Genomic DNA, 15,613 nt, shown 5'->3' with positions numbered 1-15,613 from the left:
AAAATCCATACAACAGGAAAATGCTAAGAGATGACACTGACAAGACTGTGACAAATCAATGTCAACAGAAGTTGACAAGTGTATTTAGAAACTGGATTCAGTACTGATGTGCATTACATAATCATTTCATTGGATTCTGAAAAATTAAAATGATGACACAAACAGAATATGACTGAGTAATGAATACTCCTGCACATATTGTTGTTTCTTCCTGAGGCATTAGTGAGTTACTTGCCATCCATACCACGTGAAACAGATCATTTTTGGCTGCGTGGAACAAACACATGTTTAGTGTAACAGTCTGCACCAGTGCTAGAAGTATTTGTGTATAACACAGGATTGTGTAAGGTGGCTAGATAGCAAATGACGATGCTCAGCTTACAAGAGTCTTTGGCAAGGATGTACATTCACAACTGCTCCAGAGATTTTACACAAAGCCTTTGCATCTAATCCAGTGCAAAATTAGACCTCTCTGGGCCTTTGAAGCAAAGCTCCTAAGCAAGAGCCTTGCCTTCAGCACAGCTGTGAGTGTTCTGGAGGTCTAGAAACCAGACATGCACCTCCCAGTACTCTCCCTCAGCTGCCAAACAAAGGGTGCCCTGAGCACAAGCCCTGCCATGCACCTGCAGGCATACAACCACGTATCACTGGAGCTGTTGTGTGTACCAAAGCAGGTGTGCACCACCTAGCTGCATGCAAAATGACCACGTGCAAAATCCCAGTGGAAAGAAAATTTTTTTCTGTATAAGAAACTGTAGTATGTTCAGAGCATTATGCAGCTACCACACTGTATTGCTAACGGGTTTTTTAATACGCTCTGGTTTTGACATTTTTGTAACTATTTCTTAAAACTTAGCCAGTCATAAAACACAGACAAAAGTGGTACATCATGACTGCTGACAATGTCAGACAGATAAATACATTTTCTCTAAATTGAAGAGGTGTTGAAAAAATATGTTTTTGAGTTCACATGAAGATGCATTAAGTCATTAAACCATTCTAAAGGGCAGAAAGCTTGCTTTCTGAGTTTTGGGTTCTTTTGGTTCACAAGAGGAGGTCTGGCTGGATCTTTCCATCTGCTGTGCTAGCTGTTAGTGCAGATGGTCATAATCTGTACATATGGTGTGTGCATATATAAACCGAAATCAGCGTTGTCTCAGGTTATAAGCAGGCACACAGAATGAGCTCGGATGCCTGACACAAGAATATTGGTAAAGGATATAATTCAGAGCATTTTACTTTTCTAGGGGAATTTCACGTGGAGCTTGGGAAATAAATATTTGCTGGAGGGTGGGGGAGAGGAAACAACTCTCAGCTCAGAAAACACAAAACCTGGATCACGAATTTGTTTGGAATCAGGTTTTGGCTTTAGCTCAGCCCTGAATCTGTGCCAGACTTTGGTTTAAACTGAAACGACCCTAAAATTTCCCAAACTCCTGATGAGTAGCTACAACACCCAGAAGCAATACAGTTATCCTGACTTTGAAGTTCATGCTTTTAACTCAGAAAGAAAGCTGGAGGAGAGGATTCTATTTCTGAAAGAGAAAATGGCTTTCTAGTCACGTAAAGAAAAAAAAAACATCTTCAGAAATTAAGTGACCTTCAGATCTGAAGTTGCTATTTAAGCCAATCTTTCTACCATTAAATGGTTGTTGAAACTGATGGTGGTTTGAGAAGGAATGTAGTTAAAAACCGTACATTCCAATGAATCATGGGTAAATCTAACAGATAGGAAGCTGTTCTGCCACCTATTGTAGTACCTGGTTAGCGCCACTGAAAACTTCTACTCATGAAGCATGGTTAAAAAAAAAAAAAAAAAAAGAGCTTCCAGAAAGCCCCACACTTCTCCCTTATTTGAGGAAAACTATAGGAGACATTCACAACTTACACGTATACCAGTGTTTGCACTTATTAAACATTTAGCAGCACATTGCTGAAAAAAAAAAATCACAGGAAAAGCAAGACATGAAGAATTCATCTGATATGACCAAATACATTTTTAACATTTCCTTTATCTCTGTGTAGCTTCTGTAATACAGCTTATTGGAAATATTTGCCCATTCATCAGAAAAGCTAACTGTCGGAACAGAAAATCAAGGCTCTTCCTTCTAACTCTTTTTTCTTTCTTAGTGTCTGCTCTGCTATTCTCCTTGCTAGACTCTCTTCTGCTATGAAAAAGTCTCACATACTCAGCTGCAAGACTAGAAAAGAAATGTGTATTGACTTTGAAAGTATTACTGCCATTCTTGCATGACTAAGCTTCTACTTTTCTTATTACAGGTTTGTTTTGTGAATTTAGATGCAAACAGAGATGATTGCAGTAATGAACAAGTGAAACAGGTAACAGTTAAGGTTCTAATAGCATGTACAGTGGGTATATATATGCCAGGACTTTCCAAAACAAGCCCAGAGCAACGTTCTAAGGGCAAATCAAATCCAAACTTTAACTTTTACAGAAAGCAATGTATCAAGAATCTTGTATCGTTTTAACACCTACCTTATTCCCATTCTAGAAACAGCTACTATATTATCACAGCCTATGAATTGACAGCATTTATCCTTTCAGTGGACTTCTTGCTCAGCTTCAGTTTTGTCAGAGAAACGAATAAGGGTGTATCATACATACAGTTATTTAATTTTATACAATACGAAGTCAAAATCATTTCTGAAGTCACTCCTTGCTACTGCCAAAATTCTGACACTTCAGTCAACTGACCTATTTCACTCAAACTGCAGGTGGTTTGAAGGAAGGACTAGATAAAACAAAACAAAGTGTGTTTGACCTGTTTAACTGAAAGTTTGGAGGGATAGAAAAAGGAATTACACAGGCTGCTCTAAAAGTAGTGCCTCCTATCTGTTTTCTTGAAAACTACAGCAGATGCAAAGGGCAACATAACACTATTTGATAGAACAAATACTCAGCTACAGAACACTGTTTTTCAGCAGTCATTGCCATTAGCTATGCATTTTTGCCAGCGATGAACAAGAGCCTATATGCTGCACTCAGAAATCTGCACCATTTACAGTGACCATTTCACAGCCGCTATAATGGAATCATTACTAGGAAAACGTCCACACAATCCATCTTCATGCAAGCCAGAAGGCACCATAAATAGTGGATGTGGTATCAGCCAAGAGTGGCAGCATTCTTCATGATCTTAAATTGGAACGGGGCCTGGCATTATCACGATGCAAGAGAGATTTTCTTCTTCTCTAGCCTGATACCAGAAGTTTGAGCCTTCAGCTTTATCAGCGTCAAGGTTCCAGGAAATCAAGAAGGATCACCCCTTTCCTACACAGAAAGATAGTGCACTTCACTTTACCTGCTGAGGGCTGCATCTTGAACTTTTTCTTCGATAGAGAATTCATGTGTCACCATTTTACAGACTGTCACTTTGATTCCAGATCATAATTGTGACACTGCATCCCATCACTGGTAATGATGCAATCCAGGAAACTGTCATCTTCAGCCTTGTATTGGTTCAGTAGGTCCTGGCAAACTTACATAGTGTTCTTTCTGTTCCTGTGTGAGCACTTGTGGGACACACGTGGTGCAAACTTCATGATATTCCAAGTGTTTCCACCACCATTTCCAATGTAGATATTCAGCTCTACGCACAGCTTCTGGGCTGCAATCCACCGATTCACAAGGATGAACTGATGGAGATGGTCTTCATTTTGCGGTGCAACAGCTGTACATTACCATCCAGACTATGCTTTGTCTTTTTTGTTGCTCTCACCACTGCTGAAAAGTACCACCCACCCCTCTCCATAAATGCCTGGCAAGTGTAAATGAATGTCAGTGAGTGCCATTTTTTCTGCATGAAGGAATTCAGTAACACATCTTTGCTTCGTAGGCACTTCTATGTCAGACACCATTTTGTTTGACTGCCCCTCTGCTGCCATCTGTCACACTGCAACAAGACGTAACAGAATATTGGCAGGAGGTTCAACCTCTACTGCCATACCACCAACATCTGCCTCTAAGATTGTAGGCCAACATAATAAAAGAGGAGGCATTACTTTCAGAGCAGCCCTTGTACATAATTATTATGATATATCAACATAATATATGCATAAGGAAAAAAGTTTAGTTAATTTACAGGTCCTAAGATGAAACACATCATGATACACTGCTTAAATGCATATACTTATTAAAAAAAAAAAAAAGTCCTGAAATCAGAGGAGTCGTATTTTAAATAATCAGTTTTGAACTTCAGCCTCCTTTATCAGTTCATTTTATCATTCTGGCTTGGTGCCTGAAATCAACTAGCTTATAGCAGCAGTCTGTGGTAAGTGACCAAAGGGTGGGTTTCCTGACTGTCCAGGGAGACCCTCAATAAAGTATTCAGGTTCATCTGTGGAACCATTTTAGAACGTAGAAGGACAACCAACACAGGGACCTAGCTACATCCTGCAAGTCATAAATTAGCAGGAACTGTTTTTCTATACTATTTTCTACATCCTGAGTCTGTGTGAATTCAGACGTCAAAATAAATACAGCTTCTTGCAGCAGGAAGATTTTTCTGTTGCATCAGTGAGTAACTGCAGAACAGACATAGGTTTAATTTTACTGAATCTACAGGAATAACTGCTTTTTAATGAGCAATGCTTTCACTGCAACTTAAAGTGTTTGAGGAACAAAAGCTATAGGAAATGAGAAGAACTAAGAAAATATCAAAACATCTCATACTCAATCTTAAAAGCTAGATAACCATGTAAAGGCAAGTTGAGCTAGCTGTATGCAGCTACTCTTTCTTTTTTTCCTTCTCATAACCAAAATGCAAGGTGCTGAAGTAAAAGATATTCAGAAGTGTGATGATTTAATACCTAAAAAAATCTGATAAAGTGCAGAAATTTAGGCAGAAGCCAGATACGTAAAAAAATGTATGCAATAACTGAAAGGTTATAATTTAAAAACATAAAAGATGTAAACTTTTCTGTGCTATAGTGAAAAGTCAAACTGAATTGAAACGCTGAATTTAGTTATGATAAATATGAATATTTTGCCTCATCTGAAGATCAGTGTACTTAGTGAATTGCTCCCCAAAGTTGAATTAGAATTGCTAAGCCAGGAATTCATATCTGGTTTAATTCACTCTGAGAAAAAATAATAGTACTGCAAGCTAATCATTTTGAAGATGAAAATGAAGAAATCAGGTATCACTGAATTGCACAGTAACTAAAGCGTGGGACTGGATACCTGGGGACTGTGTTCCCTTAATGGCTTCGCCATTTAATAAGTTGTGTTCATGTAAAGAACAAAAAAAGAGCCTGTATTTAGCCCCTCTGTTAGAGGGTTATCCTTGATTTATTGTTTATAAAGCACACTGAGATCCACGGCCAAAAAGACCTGCTTTAAAAATACTTGCAGTTATTATCCTCCTGAGCTGGGCTCTGTACGCTAACGAACACAGATCTCCCAGCATGGCAGTGGGAACTTCTGGCAGAATGGAGGTGCAGATCTCCTGTGTTACAAAGCATCGCTGATGTTATCATTACTGCCATCTTTGGCCGTAATAGCAAATAAATAACAGGACAGAAAGTGATGGCATTATTTTAAATGAAAGGTCGTGCCCTCTGAAGCAGCAAAGAAGTGCACAGTCCATCTATGTTTTCAATGCTTTTGTTACTCCACATTTAGTATTGCTCTAGTTTGGTTAGCGATTTTCAACTAAAATTTCCCTCTGGTTTCTTGCTTTTATGCCTAGAGGAAAATAAAGCTTTACTCTATTCTCCTTACCACAGTTACTGTCAAAACTGGAAAAGATTCAGTAAGACTGTTCTCAGTCTCTCGAAAACTTTCTAGCAACACAAGGCAAAGAGTTTAGATGTGCAAAGACAAGCTGTTCAATACATGACATCATTTAGAAATGGCAGATTGTGCCACTGGACTGTTGGGCACAATTTATGCTAACCCAGTGGTCATGGCCTGATGGCTCAAAAGAAGGAATGTGCATTTTAACACTACCAGTTCTACTTATGATGAACTCAAAGTAGCAAGTTTAAGCTTTCTGAAGGAATGCTGAAGTGCTATTTCACTTCTATATTTGTAGATATAATTATGCAACTCAGACTTCATTACCTGAGAGCAGAATTTCTTTTCATTCTACAGAAATTGATCAGCATCTCTCCAAACCTCCCTAAACTCATCAGTTCTATGAATGTGCAACCACCAAAGGAAAACGAAATAGTCCTGCTGAGCGGATTAACATCAGGAAATCTTCAGGCTGATTATGAAGTTCCCCAGGTAGGAATCAAATCATCCTTTAGTAGAATATCACAGCCGTGAAGGAAGGAATTTGGAAACTGGGAAAAAAGAGAGTCCTTTCCGAGCGGACTGTATAGACGTTTAAAAACTGAGTGGGAGCTGGCAAACAAAAAAATAGATGTGACTACAAGAAATTAAGCATCTAAAGGGAGAGGACAAAGATAAGAGATCCCTCTAGATCCTGTGGATGTCTGGTTTGCAGCTGATAATGCTACAAGACATTAACAGCTGATAGGGAAAGGAGAAAGATGCAATACTGTTTCCGTACACATAGCTGCATCAGGGCACAGCTCCTACAGCCTCCTATTCAAGTGAAGTCTTGCTGCCTCCTGCTTTTTTGCCCAATCCATCTTGTCCCACACAGCCAAATCAAAAAAGAGCTGACAGTAGGACTTGAAGATCCTGGAGACTTCCCTAAGCCTCACTGTTACAGTGGAAAATATCAGGATACATTAACTATATCAGAGCTCATTTAGCTTCTGTCAATGTAAAAAATAATAATAATAAATGCATTAATTAAAACCTAACATTTAAAGGAGCTGAAAGAAAAGTTCTCATTCTAGCTCTTGCTATTGCCAGTGAAATTCTCCATATCTGAAATTGCAGGCCAGAAATTCCTCCTACAGGCACCATGAAGAAATGATAACATTTCTTTAAAAGCATTTCAACACATGATTTCCAGAGGCTTAACTCATTATAAGTCTTCCACTCTTTTCCATTTTTAACATGCCTTTTTTTTTTTTTTTTTTTTTTCTTTTTTAAATGTTCATGCCTACATGAAGAAAAAGAATGAACAGTTCTTTGATAGTTTAGGTTGGGTTCCATGCACCAGTACAGGTTGGGGGATGAGCTGCTGGAGGGGAGCTCTGCGGAAAGGGACCTGGGTGTCCTGGTGGATGACAGGTTGGCCATGAGCCAGCAGTGTGCCCTTGTGGCCAAGAGGGCCAATGGCTTACTGGGGTGCATTAAAAAGAGCGTGGCCAGCAGGTCGAGGGAGGTGATCCTCCCCCTCTACTCTGCCCTGGTGAGGCCTCATCTGGAGCACTGCGTCCAGTTCTGGGCTCCCCAGTACAAAACAGACAAGGATCTCTTGGAAAGAGTCCAGCGGAGGGCCACAAAGATGGTGAAGGGCCTGGAGCATCTCTGCTATGAGGAAAGGCTGAGTGAACTGGGTCTGTTCAGCCTTGGGAAGAGAAGACTGAGAGGGGACCTGATCCAGGTCTATAAATATCTAAGGTGTGGGGGGCAGAATGGCGAGGCCAGACTGTTTTCAGTGGTGAGTGGAGACAGGACAAGGGGAAACGGCTGGAAACTGCAGCATAGGAAGTTCCGCACAAACATGCGCGAGAACTTCTTTACAGTGAGGTGACGGAGCACTGGAACAGGCTGCCCAGGGAGGTGGGGGAGTCTCCTTCTCTGGAGATGTTCAAGACCTGCCTGGATGCCGACCCGTGCGACCTGGTGTAGGGAACCTGCTTTGGCAGGGGGGTTGGACTCGATGATCTCAGGAGGTCCCTTCCAACCCCTACAATTCTGTGATTCTGATTTCATTAGTCTAAGTATGAATTGGGAAGAATTTCATTAAAATCCAGAGATGTCCTGGAGTATAAAATTGTCTCAGCAAACTTTAAAGCAGTAGGTAAATGCAGTTTTGTCTGCAGAAAAAAAAGAAAAACAAAATTTTGGACTAACCTAGTTTTTTGTTGTTTTTTTTTTTTGTTTGTTTGTTTGTTTGTTTTTGTTTTTTTTTTTTTTTTTTTTTAAATGAGTAGAGGTTTTGTATTGAGGTGGGGTGAGATTTATTGGCTAGACAAGCAAATGCTGTGTTGATCCTTGTTATTTGCTGAGCTCTCCAGAGAATTTCATTTTGTAAAGAGAGCTGCATCATTTCCAGGGGGTTTCTTGAGTTAAGGCATGAAATTACAACCTGCAAAAAATTGGTTTTGCTTGACAGTGCATCCCACAGCACAAACATAGTGTCATGCAAAGATATTAACAACTTAGCTTTGTGGTCATATAAACATCCAGCACTTCCGATATCCATAAAACAAGGATAACAAATTATTTTCCCTCAATTTCTTTCCCCACCTTCCTCCTTAATTGTACACCTTCACTGACAAAGATATTTTTTATGTAAAGGTTCAACATGGTGCTTTCAATTGGAGGTTATACTGGTCTGAAGTAATAGGGTTTGGGGCAAATAAAGAACAAGAGGGAGAGGAAAATAAATTGCTATTTTTAAATAGTTCCTAAGGATACCTGAAGGTGACCTGCTCCTTATCTCGCCAGTCAGTATGAACGAGGCTGCCTTGAGAACAAGCAAAGCAGCAGAAATTATCCTGAAAAGCAATTCATGTCTACAAACAATTCCCTCCAGACAGAGGTAATAGTAGGTGGTGTGAGGGCTGTAGTAATGGTGTGTCCGGCGGCCAACTCCAACATAGCTAAAAGCAAGACTGTCATTAAAATAAGAGGCTGATTGAAAAAAAAAACTTGGTGATATCAACAAAATAAGGGCACTCCTGTGATACAGCTGGGTTCTGTACTAAAATGCTTGTGTAACAGAAGATGCCATTCCAAACGGTCTTATTTTGGCATATATGTAACTGCACACTGTGTTAGAATCTAAATGACAAATTGTATTGCATCTTTGCAACAGAACATTGCTGAGATTTTTCTAGAGGAAAGCATAAAGTAAGTTCTATTTTTTAATTAAATAACTCTTTGAGATTCTTTTCCCCTCTAGTGTCCTTGGCAAGCAGATGTCTGCTTGGTTCAGTGTGCAAGGGGAGACAGGAAGAACAGTGCAAGCTGCATCATCTTCGAAATAAACAAGTTTCTGATTGGGCTTGAGCTTGTTCAGGAGAGACAGCTGCAGATAGAAGCTCATGTCTCAAAGCCTGAGGACGACACAAACTGCTCAGTGTCCTCAATAGAAGAAGATTTCCTCACAGCATCTGAGCATCTCGAGGAGGAAAACGAGGCTGATGATTATAAAACTGGTAAAAGCAATGAGGCTGAGTGTAATTCTGCTATTGTTCATTGGCAGAACAGCCATGGCAGTTGTTACAGAAATTGCACTTCATGTTAATTTATGCATGTATTTTTATGTAATTTAGAAAAAGGATAGCCATTCATACTTTTAAATTGTAGTTCAGACAGAAGGATAATTGTTTGTATAGCAATTTTACAGAGCAGTAATGTATTAGTTACGCAGCTATTTTTGTTGTAAAGACACAGGGTACTCTGCAAAGATTAACATCTTACTTTTCTTTCAGCAGCCCATGAAAAAATAAGTGTTTCAGAAGCATCTTCTGATGTCAGAAAAAATAAAGGAAAAGGATTTGAAAGTCTCCACTATAGAAAAGCCAGGTTGCCATTAATTCTTGAAGGGAATTGCATTAATGAAGATAATACAGCTAGTAAAGTCTCTGAAGCCGTACATATTGTGGCAGAAGATGGCACCTCACAACCTGAAGATAAGCCAGAGCAGAACATCCTGTGTCAAAAGGAATTAGTGGGACGAGCTACATCACCTCTCAGTACTGAAGATTCCTGCTCAGTGAATGTATTAGATGCATCTTTAACCAAAATGGCTAAAGAAGAGCTGGGGCCTCTTTATGACTCTACAGCAAAACCCAACAGTAAGGCAGAGGTAGAGGATTGTGCAGGTGTTAGGAAAAGCGACCTTCCCTTGCAAAACAAGCAAGCAGCTACAGGTCAGTATGCTACAAATTTAGCAGAATCTGTTCTGCAAGATGCATTCATTAGACTATCACAGTCTCAACCCACTTTCAGTGAGGAGGCTGCAGTCAGCATCTCCGTAGGAAGCTCCTGCAAGTCAAAAGATGCATCTGCTTCTCGATCATGGAATGAACTTCCAAAGATTGTCATAGTGCAGAGTCCAGACAGCAGTGAGAATGTGCCAGAGTGGCCAGGGTCTGCCTTCCCAAACCTGTGCCACTGGACTGAAACAGAAAGCTCTGAAGTTTCAGATTACTTTGAAGATGACCATTCAAACAGACACAGCCAGAGTGCACTGGAGATGGCTCTGGCTTGTGCAGCAACTGTCATTGGAACCATTTCAAGTCCCCAGGCAGCAGAAAAATTCAGAAGGGATCAAGAAGCTGCAGACTCTAAAAGCGAAACAGGTGATAATGAAGATCTACACACAGATTCTTCACAGCTACTTGAAGACTGTACTAGCACAGAATATTCATTTCCATCTGCACTGTGTGGCATGACTCAAGTAGCAAGTGCTGTAGCAGTCTGTGGTCTGGGAGAAACAAAGGAAGAGAAGTACCCTGCAACTTCGAGCGGGCTGTTGTCTGCAGCTCAGACTTCTGCAGCCATTACTCTTCATTGTAGCATAGCTGTAGGAAGCAGCATGGAAAAGCTGAATGATAGCATTGCAGAGGCCCTTCTCAAAGAGGCATCAATAATTTTGACAAAACCCAATACATACAAAAATGTAGGGCATTTTATGGAATCCATAAATGGAAGAATTATTGAAACAGCAGCAAGGCCACGGATTCCACACTCCGATGAAGTAATCAGAGATGAACTGGCACAAAATTTATCCAATATTATTCTACGACATTCTATTGAAGAGGTCAGAAAGAAAAGAGAGCTACAGTCCCGTTCAGAAAACAGCTCAAGTACACAAGACATTTTCATGGAGACTGCCAATGAGTTGCTTTTTAACGTGATATATTTCACTTGCAAGAAGATAAACGACATAAGACAAGTTGAAGAGTGTTCTCCTCTCTTTTCTGAAGGCCTGAAAGGCAAGAAGGTAACCAGAGTAGAAGAATGGCCAACACAGGCAACTGCATGTGAAACATCACGCAGACCCCTTGATCATTCTGCTATTAAGTCATTTGGTACATCCTACAATGCTAGCAAAGACACTGAAAATGGTATCAACGTGAAGAAAATTAGCATGAGAGATGCAAATAGCAATGAAAGTGCCACCCTGAATTCAGAGCTAACAAGTAAAGCTATTGGGCATAATGCACTTGTTGCAAAAACATCTCCCAAGAAAAGATACCTGAAAAGAACCACACGAGACTATTACAAGTCCCCAAATCAGGGTAACATTCAGAAGAAGAGAGACTACAGATCATTTTCAGACAGAGAAAGTACCTTTGCAAACAGTGAATGCAGGCATGGTGTTCAGGAGCAACTGTCTTCCAGTGTCGCCTTGAATGCAGAAAACCAGGCCAAACATAAGTGCGATGCTGTGCTAAGTGATGAAGTCCAAGTTAGCTTGTCTTTGTTAGGAAACCATGTCTTACTTCCTTCTCAACCTGCACTACAAGTGAAAAATTCAAGAGACAAATACTGTATAACAGATTTTGCAGAAGAATTGGCAGAAACAGTGGTCTCTATGGCAACAGAAATAGCTGCCATTTGTCTTGAAAATTCAAATGGAAAGCAGCCCTGGTTCTGTGCATGGAAGAGAGGCAATGAATATCTGGTGACCCAGAGTATATCATGCAGAACTATGAAAAGGAAAAAGGAAACCCATGCTAATGGCTCAGTTGTTCGGAAGCATAGGGCACCTCGACTTAGTGAGATCAAAAGAAAGACAGATGAGCATCCCGAGCTGAAGGAAAGGTTGATGAATCGAGTAGTAGATGAATCTATAAACCTGGAGGACACACCAGATTCTGTCAATATCTTTGCAAATGAAGTGGCTGCAAAGATCATGAACCTCACTGAACTCTCAGTGGTTGACAGCATCTGGCAAGGTCCAAACCATCCCAGGAACAGGCTGCACTGTGAAAGATGGAGCCGAGCCAAGGCGTCAAGCTGTGAAAGCATACCAGAGGAGGATACGGATTCCAAAGCCTCTGTCAATACTCTAGGCCTAATGAATGCCTTTGGTCAGCCTGTGAGCCAGACAAGTTCTGTCTCAAAGCAATCTAGTTGTGAAAGCATTACAGATGAGTTTTCAAGATTTATGGTGAACCAAATGGAAAATGAAGGAAGAGGCTTTGATTTATTACTAGATTATTATGCAGGAAAAAATGCAAACAACATCTTGACTTCTGCTTTGCAACAGGTTGCTAAGAAAAACGGTCATCTTAACGTACGACCAAGTTGCCCATCTAAGCAGTCCAGCACAGAAAGCATAACAGAAGAGTTTTACAGGTACATGCTGAAAGAAATAGAAAAGGAAAATAAAGATAATGCATCTTCCCCTCGGAATTCAAAGGACTGGTGTGGCAGTTTGCTACCACCCTCCCTGCGATCACCTTTTTGCTTTAGACAGTCCTCAGTGCCTGATGGCAGATCATCAGGTTCTAGACTGACAGTTAACATCCCAGTCAAAGCAAATTCATTAGATGGATTTGCCCAGCATCACCAGGATTCCTTAAGTGTACAGCCAGTCAGTACAGTGGCTTCTTCAGGTCTTTGCAAGTCTGACTCATGCCTGTACCAAAGATGCAAGACTGACCAGATAACAGATATGTTGATTCATGAGACATGGGCAAGCTCTATTGAATCTCTAATGCGCAAAAACAAAATCATAACAGATGAGGCAGAGGTTGCAGAGGCAGATCATTTTCACAGCGATTCCCCACCACATGTGCAACAGTATGCGAACAGACTGGCTGCAAATATTGTTGAAAGTGGTAAAAATTTAATTGTTGTCCAGCAGGATGCCTTTGATTCTGCAAGCCAAGAACACATGCTGGAAAGCAAACATCCCCAGAGTGCAACTCTGATTCAAGTAGAACCCAAAAGGGATGAAATAAATTTGGATGAGCAGAAGGAGCACGTGAAGAACCCTGAATGCCTCCCTGCAGGTCAGCACAGGGAAGTGCCTTTAATTCAAATAGAAACTGATCAACGAGATGAGTCAGATAAAGACTCTGAGTCCTTAACTCTACATGAACTTTCTGAAAGGGAGCACCAAGGCAAGGAAAAGCCTCCAGAAGCTTATACTGGGAAGCACATGGTTTCCAGTACCCTACTGAATAGGTAGGTGACCAAACAACAAATCAGCACGTTGCTTTGGTGTTTAATTTCCCAGTGAAAATTAGCTTGGTGATGGCAGAAAGTAAGGGAAGAATCACTGTGGAAGAAATAACCAGAGTAGAATATCTCTACATATCCTCAAATTACATAAAAGCACCAAGTGACACATCAGTACTAATTTGTGTAGCAAACATATGCTGAATATAACTGTGTTATGGCTCTGAGGTTCAAAACTAATACTGTATTAATGAGCAAGTTTTCCCTAACAGATACCTAGGTCTTCCTTAAATCAAGACAGGACAGATTTAAAAAGTTGAACTTTCATTTAGCATTTGTTGATATCTCAATTTAAGAAAAAAGTTAAAAATTAGGGCAAACATGGAACAGAAGATAACTGAATAAGAGGTGAAGATCTCTACTGTGCTTATGTTACTGATGTCTTGTGTTCCTGGAAACACAACCAGACTTCAGAGAGCTTGAAGTTCAGCTTTGTGCTTGCAGTTTGGAAGAAAAATTAAAATTCTTTAACACAGGCAGGAAAAAATAAATAAATAAATAAAATTAAAAGCACCCTTCAACTACCAGCCTTCAACTTCCTGGCCAGTACTCAAATAAAGGGTAAAATTTCATTTCAGGGAGTCCATACCATGGCCTACCACCCTCTTGTTACAGCTCTACTCCTGTTGAAGAATTTGCATCTTTGGTTAAGGCAGAGAGAGCACAGTGGAAATGCAGAAGATTGCTATGGATGTTGTGAGGTTAAGAACAAGACAGTCTCTCAAGACATTACCTATTTTTAACTGTACCTCTTAATCATATTTATTACTTAAACGGTAACTAAGCTGCCTATCACTTGGAGATTTTCAGCACCCCATTATCTCAGAGTGCTAGAAAGATGCTTGTGTTCTAAACCATTCTGACAAAACTCTACTTGAAGTGAGAAAGCACATACTTCTCTGTGGCAGCAATTAGGTGGATAATTACAACAGTCTAAATTCTTTCATACTGGCTCCCTCCCACTCACCTTCCTCTTCCTTCAAGTGTAACCTGCTTTTAAAATACATTTAAAAATCTGTCTATTTGAATCTGTTTGAAAATGGAGTTATTTCCTGCACAGTTTATGAGCCATTTACTAACGTGCTCCTACAAGGTCGTTAGTCCCACAGAAATCTCACATGTGGGACCAAGCAGATCGAGTATTGTCTGCTTCCTGCCCTGTGTTAAATAGCCTCTAGGTAACACTGTCACCTTGCTGCTTGGCTGCTCGTGATCATGAGTTTTGTGTCCAAGAGATCAGGGATGACAGGTTAGGTTGTCCAAAAGATGATAGCAACTTGGTAGATCATAGACCCTCAGGCAGATACGCCCCCTTTCTCTATCCAGGAGGCTGCTTCTCTTTCACTAACACCCAGCATTAATGCATCAACTTCTCAGTTGTCCCCACAGCAAGAGCACAGCAAAAGCACATATTGACAGTGATCACATCTCACTATATTCTTAGTCAAGTTAATCACTTGCAATACAATGTTTGGGTTAATCTCTTCTTTTAACTGAAGTCAGGATGTTTGTCAACATCTACAGATAAAAGCCTAGAGAAATTGTCAGTTTAAGAGAGATACTCTAGAGCTACATAAAATTTTCTTTTAATTACAGAATTGCAAATGCAAACCCTTAAATATAACAGAACTACAGTTTTGCTTTAGCTATTACTCTGGTGCAGCAGTGATTCATTATTTATATTCCAAGAAAAGAGATGCTTCTTTTAATCATTAAATATTTTTCTGCCTGCATAACAAAAGACCCCTGGTAAATCTTACAATATCCAGTTTGCCTCTGAAAAGTTACCTTAACTATATTTTTATTTATGTATAGATATATAATTTTACATTTGTGTCATATAAATATGCACATGTGTGTGACAAACACATCAAGCGTGTAGAATTAGAAGGCATTTTTTCCTATGTTCTCCAAATTCAGTACTGGAAAATACTTTTCCACAGTGAAAATATTTTTCACTTTGTTTTACTTTTTAGCTTCCTATAAACAGTCTGAATGTTGTCTTTCCTGTATTGCTTTAAAACAGCTGACTTTGAAATGCGTTGAGTAAAAAAAAAAAAAAAAAATCTGCGTGTTTCTGCTGTATTTAAATAAATCAAAATGCATTTCAAGCAATTCAGAAAAACATACACAAAATAGAAATGAGAGACTTTTAGAAGGCAGCATTATCAGTGAAGATGCTGCACAAAATATTCTTCATGTAAGCTTGAGTGAGGGTTAAAACAAAAGTATCACAGTAGAATGATCCAATCAGAGATCCTGCAGAGCTCAGAAAAGATGAAGTTGGATCCATCTAGC

General features: G+C 39.9%; 1 protein-coding gene across 1 annotated transcript in view; it reads left to right on the top strand.

Moving 5' to 3' along the window:
* The window catches only part of SPHKAP (SPHK1 interactor, AKAP domain containing), a gene marked incomplete at its 3' end in the record, with an annotated part of 49,918 nt that overhangs the window by 25,858 nt on the left and 8,447 nt on the right, over nucleotides 1-15,613 (top strand). The window contains exons 3-6 of the mRNA XM_079539990.1: nucleotides 2,281-2,340; nucleotides 6,116-6,250; nucleotides 9,018-9,273; nucleotides 9,553-13,261. Of these exons, the coding sequence (XP_079396116.1) occupies nucleotides 2,281-2,340; nucleotides 6,116-6,250; nucleotides 9,018-9,273; nucleotides 9,553-13,261 (4,160 nt within the window). The remainder of the gene's footprint in view (nucleotides 1-2,280; nucleotides 2,341-6,115; nucleotides 6,251-9,017; nucleotides 9,274-9,552; nucleotides 13,262-15,613) is intronic.

The sequence above is a fragment of the Tetrao urogallus genome (assembly GCF_951394365.1).
Source record: "Tetrao urogallus genome assembly, chromosome: 9".
Lineage (NCBI taxonomy): Eukaryota > Metazoa > Chordata > Aves > Galliformes > Phasianidae > Tetrao > Tetrao urogallus.
Note: the sequence above shows the minus strand (reverse complement) of the source record. Positions and strands in the feature narration are given on the sequence as shown.